General features: G+C 49.3%; 1 protein-coding gene across 2 annotated transcripts in view; it reads left to right on the top strand.

The window, feature by feature from the left end:
- Positions 1–14,511, top strand: part of stard5 (StAR related lipid transfer domain containing 5) — a 34,065-nt gene that overhangs the window by 715 nt on the left and 18,839 nt on the right. The window contains exon 2 of one of the 2 annotated variants that reach the window (XM_070858678.1): positions 13,206–13,255. In XM_070858678.1, coding sequence (XP_070714779.1) covers positions 13,206–13,255 — 50 coding nt within the window. Of the gene's footprint in view, positions 1–13,205; positions 13,345–14,511 lie in introns of both variants that reach the window. The other variant, XM_070858679.1, reaches the window with a different exon arrangement.

The raw sequence follows: 14,511 nt of genomic DNA on the forward strand, positions 1-14,511 counted from the left end.
AAGAGGAGGGATGGGATGAGGGGGGGAAGAGGAGGGATGGGATGGGGCGGGGGGTGGAGAGGAGGGAAGGATGGGATGGGGATGGGGGGGAAGAGGAGGGATGGGGGGGAAGAGGAGGGAGGGATGGTGGTGGGGAAGAGAAGGGAGAGATTTGGGGAGAAGAGGAGGGGGGGAGGGATGGGGGGGAAGAGGAGAGGGAGGAGGGATGGGGGGAAGAGGAGAGGGGGATGGGGGGGAACAGGAGGGAGGGAGGAATGGGGGGGTAGAGGAGGGAGGGAGGGATGGGGGGTGGAAGAGGGAGGGATGGGGGGCGGGAAGAGGAGGGAGGGATGGGGGGGAAGAGGAGGGAGGGAGGAATGGTGGGGGGGGCGAGAGGAGGGAGGGAGGGATGGGGGGGGAAGGGGTGGAATGGGATGTGGGGGGGGGAAAGGAGGGATGGGATGGGGGGGAAAAGGACGGATGGAGAGGGAGGAATGGGTTGGGGGGGGGGAGAGGAGGGAGGGGGGGAAGAGGAGATGGAGGAGGGATGGGGGGAAGAGGAGAGAGGGGGATGGGGGGGAACAGGAGGGAGGGAGGAATGGGGGGGTAGAGGAGGGAGGGAGGGATGGGGGGTGGAAGAGGGAGGGATGGGTTGGGGGGGGGAAGGGGAGGGAGGGATGGGATGGGGGGTGAGGAGGGATGGGATGGGAGGGTGGAGGATGGTATGGAGCGGGGAGGATGGGATGGAGGGGGTAAGAGGAGGGATGGGGAGGATGGGGGGGGGGAAGAGGAGGGATGGGGGGGCAAGAGGAAGGATGGGGGGGGGACGAGGAGGGAATGGGGAGGATGGGAGGGGGGGGGAAGAGGAGGGATGGGAAGGATGGGATGCAGGGGGAAGAGGAGGGATTAATGGGGGGGGAAGAGGAGGGAGGGATGGGATGGGGGGGAAGAGGAGGGAGGATGGGATGGGGGGAAGAGGAAGAGGATGGATGGGTGGGGGAAGAGGAGGGATGGACGGGGGATGAGGAAGGAGGGAGGGGATGGGGGGAAGAGGGGTGGGATGGGGGGGGGAGAGGAGGGAGGAATGGGATGGGGGGGAGAGGAGGGAGGGATGGGATGGGGGGGGAAGAGGAGAGATGGGATGGGGGGGAAGAGGAGGGCGGGATGGGATGGGGAGGAGGGATGGGGGGGGAGAGGAAGGGATGGGATGGGGGGTAAGGAGAGGATGGGATGGGGGGGCGAGGAGTGTGGGATAGGGGAAGAGGAGGGTGGGATGGGGGGGAAGAGGGGGTGGGATGGGGGGGAAGAGGATGGAGGGATGGGGATGGGGGGAGAGGAGGGAGGGAGGGATGGGATGTGGGGGGAAGAGGAGGGAGGGATGGGATGTGGGGGGGAGAGGAGGGAGGGATGGGGGGGGAAAGGAGGGAGGGAGGAGACGAGGGAGGGATGGGATGGGGGGGAGGAAGAGGAGGGAGGGATGGGATGGGGGGGGGAAGAGGAGGAGCGATTTGGGGGGGGGGAAAGAGGAGGGAGGGATGGGATGGGGGGGGTAGAGGAGGGATGGGATGGGGGGGTAAGAGGATGGATGGATTTGGGGGGGGGGGAAGAGGAGGGATGGGGAGGATGGGAGCGGGGGGGGGGAAGAGGAGGGATGGGGAGGATGGGATGCGGGGGGAAGAGGAGGGATTAATGGGGGGGGGGGAGAGGAGAGAGAGGGATGGGATGGGGGCGGGAGAGGAGGGATGGGATGGGGGGAAGAGGAGGGATGGGATGGGGGGGAAGATGAGGGATGGGGGGGGAAGAGGCGGGATGGGGAGGCAGGGATGGGAGGGCGGGGGGGAAGAGGAGGGATGGGGAGGGAGGGATGGGATGCGGGGGGAAGAGGAGGGCATGGGATGGGATGGGGGGGGAAGAGGAGGGATGGGGAGGGAGGGATGGGATGGGGCGGGGAGGGGAAGAGGAGGGATGGGATGGGGGGGGGAAGAGGAGGGAGGGAGGGATGGGGGGGGAAGAGAAGGGAGAGATTTGGGGAGAAGAGGAGGAGGGGGGGAGGGATGGGGGGGGAAGAGGAGGAGGGGAGGGATGGGGGGGAAGATGAGGGAGGGGTGGGGTGGGGGGGGGGAAGAGGAGGGAGGGATGGGATGGGGGGGGAAGCGGGAGGGAGGGATGGGATGGGGGGGGAAGCGGAGGGTGGGATGGGATGGGGGGAAAAAGGAGGGTGGAATGGGGGGGGAAGAGGAGGGAGGGATGGGATGGGGGGGGGAAAGAGGAGGGATGGGGGGGGGGGAAGAGGAGGGATGGAGGGGGGAGAAGAGGAGGGATGGGGAGGAAGAGGAGGGAGGGATGGTGGGGGGGGAAGAGGAGGGAGGGATGGGATGGGTGGGGGAGGGGAAGAGGAGGGAGGGATGGGATGGGGAGAAGATGGAGGGTGAGGGAGGGATGGGATGGGGGGGGAGAGGAGGGATGGGAGGGATGGGGGGGGGAAGAGGAGGGATGGGGAGGAAGAGGAGGGAGGGATGGGATGGGGGGGAGAGGAGGGAGGGGGAGGGAGGGATGAGATGGGGAGGAGGGATGGGAGGGCGGGGGGAAGAGGAGGTGGGGGAAGAGGGAGGGAGGGAGGGATGGGGGGGGAGAGGAGGGAGGAATTGGGGGGAAGAGGAGGGAGGGATTGGGGGGTGAGGAGGAAGGAGGATGGGGGGAGAGAAGGGAGGGATTGGGGGGGAAGAGGAGAGAGGTGGGGGGAGAGAAGGGAGGGGTTGGGGGGGGGAAGAGAGAGGGAGGTGGGGGGGAGAGGAGGGAGGGATAAGGGAAGAGGAGGGAGGGAGGATGGGGGGAAGGGGAAGAGGAGGGAGGGATGGGGAAGAAGGGAGGGAGGGATGGGGAAGGGAGGGAGGGATGGGGGAAGAGGAGGGAGGGATGGGGCGAAGAGGAGGAGGGAGGGAGGGATGGGGGGGGAAGAGGAGGAGGGAGGGAGGGATGGGGGGGAAGAGGATGGAGGGAGGGATGGGGGGGGAGAGGAGGGAGGGATGGGGGGGGGAAGAGGAGGGAGGGAGAGATGGAGGAGGAGGAGGAGATGGGGAGACTGAGCCACACGGGCTGTGCTTACTGATGTTGAATCTATTTTGTCAACAATTTTCAGTTCAGTCTGTTTAACAGAAATCATAGTGAATTTTCTTTTGAAATTGAGATTATGTAAATGCAGGCAACCAAATTGTTTCTGTTTTTTTTTTAAAAGACCTAATTTCAACAGTGTTGAAAATCAAAATGGGAATCTGAATGTGCTGAGTCAGTCCCCTGCAGAGCACCTGAATGCTTACCTGTGCCTCGAACTGACCTGGCCTTCCAGTATTTTCTCTTGTCTTTTAAAATCCCGAGTGGTCCAGCAGAATCTTGTGATTTACAAACGGTTTAGAATTTTGTCTGTCAACTCAACTTGACCAAAGTTAAGAGCATTAGAATGAGGCCCTGAAATGAAATCCCGGCGTTGACTGTCACTTGAGCTGGTGCATCTTTTTCGAATGCCTGGTTTGGTCACCGTGAGCAGGGAAGGGATCTGTCTTTGAATGACCTGCTTTAATAAAAACAATCTGTGATGTAGGATGGACAGTCCAGCCTTGTTCATTGAAATTCTGAATGAATAAACATGAGGTGAAGAAGAAATTGCAAAATGAAAGAGTTAAGAATTGGTACATTGTACTTCCCCAGTGGGATCCTCTGCATTTTGTGTCATGTTTACTATCTGTCACCTTCGCTTCAGTGATCTGATCACAATCGGGTTGCAGCATGATCCAAAGCTACACTAATAAATGAATATGATTTCCGGTGAAAATATTGCGCCTTCTAAATTAAAACATTGTCCTTTGCCTGTCTACTAGACAATCATTTTGAAGTTTGGATAAAGTTTTTTTAAATTATTGGATTTTTACAATCAAGAATCAATTCTGTATATTGTGCAATTTTAGTGACACCTCTGAGGTTTATGTGCTTCGTAAAGGTAAATGGTTTGATGTCGTATTTAAACGCTTCCTACTTAGAATTTGGACTAAATGAATTACTTAAGGGAGCTAGCTTTATTGGTGAATTTGATCTCCCTCTTTATGGCCCCAAGTTTCCACATGATTTGCTCCTGATTTTTAGGAGCAACTGGTGTAGAACGGAGTATCTTCGAAATCGGAATTCTCCACATTTAGTTTCCTCCAGTTCTAGTCAGGTAGAACAGTTTCACTTTGGAACAGAATTTTTTTTTAAAAAGGGGGCGTGTCCGGCCACTGACGCCTGATTTCAAAGTTTCCACAGTGAAAACGTACTCCAAACTAACTTAGAATGGAGTAAGTGAAGATTTTTGTACGCTTGAAAAAACCTTGTCTACACTTTAAAAAATCAGGTGCAGGTTACAAATTAGGCGTAGGCAACGAGGTGGGGAGGGAGGGGGGGAAGGGAAGTCATTAAATTCTACAATCAATCCTTAGTTATACTTATACAAATATTATACAAATAAATCCAACCTGAATAAAAATTTATAAGCAAAGAAAAGATTAAATAAACCATGTTCCTACCTGTGTGAAAGTGCTTCAGGCAGGCCTTTCAGGCAGCGGTGTGGCGTCAGTGTCTCGACGGCAGCGGCAGCAAGCAGCCTTCGAGCTGAGCTGCAGTGCTTGAGGCAGGCCTTTCATGTTGGAGACAGGCAGCGGTGTGGTGTCAGTGTCTCGTCTCGACGGCAGCGGCAGGCAGCAAGCAGCCTTCGAGCTGAGCTGCGGTGCTTGAGGCAGGCCTTCATTCCTCGCGAAGATGCAGCACCTGGACGGACTTGAGGCCATTCGGCCATGGGATTGCAGCGGCGTCACTGGCTGGCCGGGAGCCGAAGAATGAACACAGGACACACGCAGCTGCAGATTTAAAATTCTTTAGGCCGTTCGGCCACGCTTATGGGGCGATGTCAGTGGCTCAAAGGCAGCCGAAGAATCAGGAGCGGACGTGAGGCCATTCAGCCATGGGATTGCAGCGGCGTCAGTGGCTGGCCGGGAGCCGAAGAAAGAACAGCAGCAGCCTTCGAGCTGTGAGGGGGACTGACTGAGGCCATTTGGACAGGGAGAGGCAGCCACATCGACATCTTTATATTTAAATTTGCAGAATGGGTGCTGCATTGTCAACACCACATATTATGCAATGGTTTGCTTCCTCATGCAAGAAATTCTTTGTTCTTGGTGGACGTTGATCCATTGCAAAGTTGAATTGGCACTTTTATTTCTCCAAACACACAGTCCTTAATTTGCAGGCACCGGTTCTGCAAGTTTAGCAGTGAAAAGCTGAACTCACTGATTTCAGCAGGTGATTTATTCAGCAGTGCTGCTAAAAGCACTCCCTCACACACAGAAATATCAAGAAAATTAAAATACAAGCCTTTGCAGGGATCCAAGAAACAAATCTTCACTTTTTCTGCAACACTTTTAAAAATGGCCGAGTGCCAATGTTTACTTCAGACTGCGCATGCGCGAACGCTCCAACGCGCACGTGCAGGGTTGCCGGCACCAAGAAGCCTCATTTCAATTGTATCCGCCCCCTCCTACTTACAAAATCGGCGCGAGTGGTAGGCTCCGCCCCCTGTGCGCCGCGCCAAGCAGACATCGAGCTCGAGAATACCGCACTTTTTTTCAGGCACGAAAAACAGGCGCCCAGCTCTGAGGTGCGCCTTTTTCGCCGCGTGTGGAAACTTGGGGCCTATAGGTTTAATGTCTACTAGATCTAGTTGGATCACCTTACGGAATACCACACCTCCATTCCCATGGTCAGATTGTTCTATTACCTCAGGATTATCTTGAGGTTAAGCACAGCCTAAATCTGCTTCCTCCCACCTCTTCCTCAGCTTCCCCCATCCTCATCTCCAGCATCGTGTGAGGAGCTAATTAATTTTCTTTTTAAAATTAGACCATACACTTCAGTTGTCGCCTCTTCCTCCTCAACACATATTTCTTAACATAAGAATTAGGAGCAGGAGTAGGCCATTTGGCCCCGCGAGCCTGCCATGCCTTCTGATGAGATCACGGCTGATCTACCTCAACTCCACTTTCCTGCACTATCCCTATATCCCTAGATTCCCTTAATATTCAAAAATCTATCGATCTCTGTCATGAATATCCTCAAAGACTAAGCTTCCAAGCCCATTGGGGCAGAGAATTCCAGAGATTCACCACCCCCTGAGTGAAGAAATTTCTCCTCATCTCGGTCCTAAATAGCTGACCCCTTATTCTGAGACTGTGACACCGGGTTATCGACTCTCCAGCCAAGGAAATATCCTACCCTATCAAGCCCTAAGAATTTTGTATGTTTCAATGAGATTACCTCTCGTTCTTCTAAATTCTAGAGCATATAGGCTTAGTCTACTCAATCCCTCATCATAGGGCAATCCCCCCATCCCAGGAATCAGTCTGGTGAACCTTCATTGCACTCCTTGGGTAAGGAGACCAAGACTGTACATAATTCTCCAAATGTGGTCTCACCAGGGCCCTAGCCTTCGGCCGCCTAAGGAAAAGGGTGTTTGAAGACCAGGCCCTCAAAAACTCACCAAGCTCATGGTCTACAGGGCTGTAGTAATACCAGCCCTACTGTATGGCTCAGAAACATGGACCATGTACAGCAGACACCTCAAGTCGCTGGAGAAATACCACTAACGATGTCTCCAAGATTCTACAAATCCTCTAGGAGGACAGATGCACCAACGTTAGCGCCCTTGTCCAGGCCAACATCCCCAGCAGTGAAGCACTGACCACACTTGATGAGCTCCGCTGGGTAGGCCACATAGTTCGCATGCCAGACACTAGACTCCCAAAGCAAAGCGTTCTACTCGGAACTCGTCCACGGCAAACAAGCCAAAGGTAGGCAGCGGAAACGTTACAAGGACACCCTCAAAGCCTCCCTGATAAAGTCCGTCATCCCCACTGACACCTGGGAGTCCCTGGCCAAAGACCACCCTAAGTAGAGGAAGTGCATCCGGGAGGGCACTGAGCTCCTCGAATCTCATCGCCGAGCGCAGGCAGCAGGAAGAGCGTGCTGCAAGCCTGTCCCACCCACCCGTTCCCTCAATGACTATCTGTCCCACCTGTGACAGAGACTGTGTTTCTCGTATTGGACTGTACAGCCACCTAAGAACTCGTGTTAAGAGTGGAAGCAAGTCTTCCTCGATCCTGAGGGACTGCCTATGATATAATTGCAGCAAGATGTTTTTACTCTTATACTCAAATCTTCTTGTAATAAAGGCCAACATGCCATTTGCTTTCTTAATTGCTTGCTGTACCTGCATGTTAACTTTCAGTGATTCTTGTACAAGGATACCCAGGTCCCTCTGAACACCAACATTTCCCAATCTCTCACCATTTAAAAAAAAATACTCTGCTTTCTATTTTTCCAACCAAAGTGGATAACTTTACATTTCTTCACATTATATTCCATTTGCCATTTTCTTGGCCATTCACTTAGCCTCTTTGCATCCTCCTCACAACTTACATTCTCACCGAGCTTTGTATCATCAGCAACCTTGGATATATTACATTTGGTCCCCTCATCCAAATCATTGCTATATACCTGTATTGTCAATAGCTGAGGCCCAAGCACAGATCCTAGCGGTACCCCACGAGTTACAGCCTGCCAACCCGCAAATGGCCCGTTTATTCCTACTCTCTGTTTTCTGTCCGTTAACCAATCCTCAATCCATGCTAGTATATTAGTTTTAACAAATGTTAAAGACGCTATATAAATAAAGGTTATTACCACCCCCAATCTCATGAGCCCTAATTCTGTTTAATATTGGCACTCTAATTCCCTCATGAAAATCCAAATGCACCACATCTACTGATGTTCCCCCTTATCTATTCTGGTTACAATCTTCGAATAACAGATTTGTCAAACTTGATTTCCCTTTCATAAATCCATGTTTAGACTCTGCCTAATCTTATTTTCTAAGTGTGCTGTTACTGCGTCCTTAATAATAGAGTCTCGCATTTTCCCTACTCCTGATATCAGGCTAGCCAGTCTGTAGTTCCCCGTTTCTCTCTTCCCTCCTTTCTTAAATAGTGGTGTTACATTTGCTACCTTCCAATCCATGGGAACTGTTCTAGAATCTATGGAACTTTGAAAGGTGACAATCACTATTTCTATGGCCACCTCTTTCAAAACCCTAGGATGTAGGGTCCAGGGGATTTATGGCTTTGAGTCCCATTAATTTCTCCAGTACTATTTTTTTACTAATACTAATTTCTTTCAGTTCCTCATTTTCGCTAGACCCTTGGTTCTCCTCTTCTCCAGAGGTTTTTTGTGTCTTCCGTAAAGACAGACACAAAGTGTTTGTTTAATTTCTCTGCCATTACGTTATTCCCCATTATAATTTCTCCTGTCTCAGCCTGTAAGGGACCCACATATACTTTCACTTTTTTTTTCTTTTTACATACCTATAGAAGCATTTACAGTCTGTTTTTATGTCTCTCGCTAGTTTACTATCATTCTATTTTCCCTTTATCAATTTCTTGGTCCTCCTTTGCTGAATTCTAAAATCCTCCCAATTCCTCAGGCTTACTACTCTTTTTGACAACATTATAAGCCTCTTCCTTTGATCTAATACTATTTTTAACTTCTCGTTAGCCACGGTTGGACCACTTTTCCAGTGAGGATTTTGTGCCTTAAAGGAATGTATATTTGTTGCAAATTATGTATTAATTCTTTAAATGCTATCCATTTCTTGCCTACCTTCCTACCTTTTAATGTAGTTTCTCAATCTAAACCAACTCTCTCCTCATACCTACGTAGTTTGCTTTGTTTAGATTTAAGGCCCTAGTTTCGGATTCAAGTAAATCATTTTCAATCTCAATATAAAATTCTATCATATTATGGTCACTCTTCCCTAAAGGCCCCTTTACTTCAAGCTTATTAATTAACCTTTTCTCATTGCACAATTCTAGATCTAAAATAGTCTGTTCCCGAGTTGGTTCCTCAACATACTGGTCTTGAAAACTATCTTGTATACACACCATGAATTCATCCTCCACACTATTACAGCAAAATTGGTTTGCCCAGTCTATATATAAATTAAAATCCCCCATGATTACTATATTACGCTTATTACATGCGTTCTAATTTCCTGATTTATACTCTGCCCTACATTACAACTATTGTTTGGGGGCCTATAAACAACTCCCAACAATGTTTTCTGCCCCTTGCTGTTTCTTCACTCCACCCAAACTGATGCTACTTCTTGTTTTTCGGAGCCAAGATCCTTTCTCTCTCCTGTCTTTATCCCATCCTTTATTATCTGGGCTACTCCTCCTGCTTTTCCATTTTGCCTATCTCTTCTAAAAGTTAAATATCCTGGAATATTTAGTTCCCAACCTTGGCCACTTTGCAGCCACCATAATGGCTATTAGATCAAACATATTAATTTCTATCTGCGCTATTCATCTATTTTGTTGCGAATGCTTTGCACATTCAGATATCGTGCCTTTGGTTTTGACCTATTTCTATTCTTCCCTGATGTCTCCTTAGTCACTACTAATGCCCTATTACCTTTGTTACTCTCTCTCTCCCTTCCTGACCCACTCTGCTTATTTTTACCCAATACTCTGCTCTGGAGCCTTGTCATTTCTCGTGCTGCCCCCCCCCCCCAATTAATTTAAAGCCCTGTCTACTGCTCTAGTGATTTGGTTCGCCCCGACACTAGTCCCAGCCCGGTTTACGTGGAGCCCGTCCCAACGGAACAACTCCCTCTTTCCCCAGTACTGGTGCCAGTGCCCCATGAACTGAAACCCCTTCTTCCCACACCACTCTTTGAGCCACGCATTTAAACATCTAATCTGTTTGCCCCTATGCCATTTGCACATGGCTCAGGTAACAATCCAGAAATTATTACCTTTGAGGTTCTGCACTTTAATTTGGATCCTAGCTCCTCAAACACCCTCAGCAGAACCTCATTCCTAGTTTTTATCTATGACATTAGTTCCTACGTGGACCACGACAACTGGACCCTCCCCCTCTCACTGCAAGTTCTTCTCCAACCGCAAGGAGATATCCTTAACCCTGGCACCGGGTAAGCAACACATGACAGCTGCAGATATAGTACCTATCCCCCTGACTGTACTGTCGCCTACCACTACCACATTCCTTTTTATTCCCCTCACTTGAATGGCCTCCTGTACCACTGCTGTGGTCAGTATGCCCATCCTCCCTGCAGTCCTTGGTCTCATCCTTACAGACAGCAAGTACCTCGTAGCTGTTGGCTCCTCCATTGCTATATCCTGGGTCCCCATACCTTCCTGACTTGCAGTCACACCCACCTGTCCCTGACAATTGACAAACTCTAAATTACTGCTTAACCTAAGGGGTGTGACTGCCTCCTGGAACAAAGTGTCCAGGTAACTCTCCGCCTCCCGGATGCATCGCAATGTCTGCAGCTCGGACTCCAGCTCAAACTCTGAACCAAAGTGCCTCGAGCTGCAGGCACATGCCACAGATTTGGTTGCTCTGGATCTCATTGGTCGCCACCAACTCCTACGTGCTGCAGTTACGACACTCCACCAGCCCTGCCGTCTCTTTCAACCTTATTTTATTTATAGAATTAGTTACAGTATTTATTCAAACGATTATTTTTACTTTTCATTTGTAGTTTTAATTAATTTAATTTAAGTTATTAATTGAATAAAGTTACAGTAGTTAATACTCGCCCAGTTCTGAATTTAATCCACTTACCTACCTAGAGAACAGGAGCTGTAATACTCACCAACCAATCACCTACCTGCTGTCCTGTGATGACAATCCTTGTTTTCTGTTTTTTTTTAATCTTGATCTTCAGCTCTCCTTTATCCCGCTGCTGCCGGTCCCGCTCTGGTCCGCCTGTGTCCTGGCCTTCTCTCAGCTCTCCTTTATGCCCCAAGTCCCGCTCTGATCCGCCTGTGTCCTGGCCTTCTCTCAGCTCTCCTTTATGCCCCAAGTCCCGCTCTGGTCCGCCTGTGTCCTGGCCTTCTCTCAGCTCTCCTTTATGCCCCAAGTCCCGCTCTGGTCCGCCTGTGTCCTGGCCTTCTCTCAGCTCTCCTTTATGCCCCAAGTCGCGCTCAGCTCCGTCTGTTCTTTGCTGATTTGGATCTTGTGGGCCGTGAGATTTGGAAAATGTTTTTTGTGCTGATGTCTCATTAAATTCTAAATCAGAACATCAAAACCTGTTGGCTATGCAAGGAGGCATAGAATGCTACTCTATTGACCAGTTAAACTTTACAAGAGGACAAAAAATGGAACAGAAAAATTGCACGTTAGCAGAATTTTAACTTGACAATGTGGTTTAATTTAGACTTGAAAGCACCAGATTCTGTTTTCTGTAGCCCACATATATCCTCATTCTTTTAAGGTGCAAAATCTATTGCCCTTGAGGCCCTTACTGGACATGACAATATTTGTGCCCTAAATAATGACTCGCACAATTCTTTACTTCCATCTCTGTAACATTGCCCGACACCGCTCCTGCCTCGGCTCATCTGCTACTGAAACCCTCATCCATGCCTTTGTTACCTCTAGACTTAACTATTCCAACGCACTCCTGGCCGGCCTCCCATTGTCCGCCCTCCATAAACTTAAGCTCATCCAAAACTCTGCTGCCCGTGTCCTAACTCGCTCTGAGTCCCATTCACCCATCACCCCTGTGCTCACTAACATACATTGGCTCCCGGTTGAGCAAATGCCTTGATTTTAAAATTCTCATCCTCCTTGTTGTTCTACTTGCTACCCTGGGACTCCTGCCCATCTTAGTGCAGCAATTTTTAATATCATTCCTGGACAGTCTAGTGAAGGGTTTAGCATCAATTCAAAGGCTTACTTTGGGAGGTTATGGGAGAATTAACTTATCAATTTAGCCATTCAACGTAATTTGAACTTTATCTTCCCTAGCATTTTACTGAATTACATTGCAATAAATCAGTCATGTTGGTCACAGACTGTCTCTAAAGTTCTTGTTACTTGTGATTTTCTCTACCCACCGGGACTAAAAATGTCGTTTTAGCAGTGTGTTCAGACTGCCATTATTATGAAAAAGTTTCTGCTTTGGATCAATATGAAATATGGAGTGTGAATTGTGTGTCGGAGTCCTCCAGGAAGTCTCGCTCCACTCTGTGTAGTTGAGGCCTGTCCACAGACTCTGGCTGCATTATATCATCATAGGCAGTCCCTCGGAATTGAGGAAGACTTGCTTCCACTCTTAGCATGAGTTCTTAGGTGGCTGTACAGTCCAATATGAGAACCACAGTCTCTGTCACAGGTGGGACAGACAGTGGTTGAGGGAAAAGGTGGGCGGGGAGTCTGGTTTGCCGCACGCTCCTTCCGCTACCTGCGCTTTATTTCTGCATGCTCTTGGCGACGAGACTCGAGCTCAGCACCCTCCCGGATGCACTTCCTCCACTTAGGGCGGTCTTTGGCCAGGGACTCCCAGGTGTCAGTGGGGATATTGCACTTTATCAAGGAGGCTTTGAGGGTGTCATTGTAACGTTTCCTCTGCCTTTGGCTCGTTTGCCGTGGACGAGTTCTGAGTAGAGCGCTTGCTTTGGGAGTCTCGTGTCTGGCATGCGAACTATGTGGCCTCCACAGTTGAGCTGATCGAGCGTGGCCAGTGCTTCAATGCTGGGGATGTTGGCCTGGACGAGGACGCTAACGTTGGTGCGTCTGTCCTCCTAGGGGATTTGCAGGATCTTGCAGAGACATCGTTGGTGGTATTTCTCCAGCGATTTGAGGTGTCTCCTGTACATGGTCCATGTCTCTGAGCCATACAGGAGGGCGGGTATTACTACGGCCCTGTATAACTGCAGCATGGGTGCAGGACTAAAACACTTCACATTGGCTCTGAAATTGTAGTGCAAATGCATCCTTAGACCATGCCACAATTGTTTTCTTCTAATCCACAACAGTAAAACATCTAAACAGTAACTTACTGTATTCAACTGCCAAGTAATGATCCCCATCACTTCGCTTGATCCAAAAACTGCTCTTAATAGTATTGCACCATGAATAGAACATTGTACCATTGATGGCACAATGCACAGGCCCCTTAAACACTGCCAAAGGCTAGGCTGAATCATTTGTTGCCATGACGTTCACACTCTTTGATGCTTGAAAGGAGTATGTGTCTTTGCTGTGTAAGTTTAGAGACTTTCTGTACATAAAATAAAATGTAATCATTTAAACGTGTTTTCCTTCTTTGTTGGTAGAATGAAGTTTGTGTCTCCTGGAGACCATCATCAGAATATTCCGGAAACTTGTGAGTGTGGAGATGAATTGTATGTTTATTATTCATTTGTTCAAGGAGCACTCCTCAGTCATAGCAATTCTGAGAAGTTGGATTGTGAGGTAACTTGCCCCATTTTTTGTTGACCTGAGAGTTTCATTGCTGGTGATTTTAATTCTAGAATTAATTCCAATAGCATAGTTCTGGACCACTAATATTTTTTAATTAACAGATTTATGTCAACTCTCTGGTCGGAAGGGTCATAAATATGTACGGAGCCTCCGATTGTGTAGTGGTGCTCATAGTCTGTTAGCACTTTTTTGGACAATGGGTGGTAGAAATCTGGAATTCTCTCCCCAAAAGCTGTGGTCAATTGGAGCTTCCAGGACAGAGATTGAAAGATTTTTGTTGGGTAAGGGCATTGGAGCAAAGGCTGGAAAATGGAGTTCAGGCATGGATCAGCCATGATCTAGTCGAATGGCGGAGCACGCTCGAGGGACTGAATGGCCTCCTCCTGTTCGTATGATCACAAAACTTGGCCTGTCCAATTAATTCATCAGCCTCTCTGCACATTGAGTGTTTGACAATATTTTGGGATTTTTGCACACGGCACCTGTTCTGAGAAGGTATTTGTGACTACCTGTGACCTATGTAGAAGGGCTGACATTCTGTGACATCAATGTAAATGGGAGTTCCTGCATGGGTATGGATTGCAACGTTTCTCTTATCTCCAGATGTAAACATAGTGCCCACTGCCTGGTGAAAATCAGGTGCCTGGTTAGCATTTGCATATTTCCATGTGTTCATTCACACTGGCTCTATACAGAGGTGTAACACAGATGGAAACTGATTGTACCCATACGCAAAGCCTGAGCATAAATCTGCCAAGAATGAGATCGCCAGTTGCCAGACTGGTTCACCTATATGCATTACAACAAATTGCATTTGTAAAGCACCTAGACCAATGCCCCACGGCGTTTCAGAGACATAATCGTGGAAATAGACATTGAGCCAAAGGAGAAGATGTTAGGAGGAATCGCCCAAAGCTTGATCAAAGAGGTGGGTTTGAAGGAGGGTCACTTAAGGAGAAGAGAGTGGTGTAGAGGCAGAGGGGTTTAAGGAGGGAATTCCAGAGTGCGGAGCCTTGGCAGCTGAAGGCACGGCCACCAACGGTGGAGAGAAGTGCTTAATTTGGAAGAACACAGAGTTCGGGGGGTGGGAGGGGTTTGAGGTTAGAAGTAGAGAGGGGGCAAGGCCATGAATAGACTTAAACCCAACAGATGAGCATT

This window comes from Pristiophorus japonicus, chromosome 17 (assembly GCF_044704955.1).
Source record: "Pristiophorus japonicus isolate sPriJap1 chromosome 17, sPriJap1.hap1, whole genome shotgun sequence".
Lineage (NCBI taxonomy): Eukaryota > Metazoa > Chordata > Chondrichthyes > Pristiophoridae > Pristiophorus > Pristiophorus japonicus.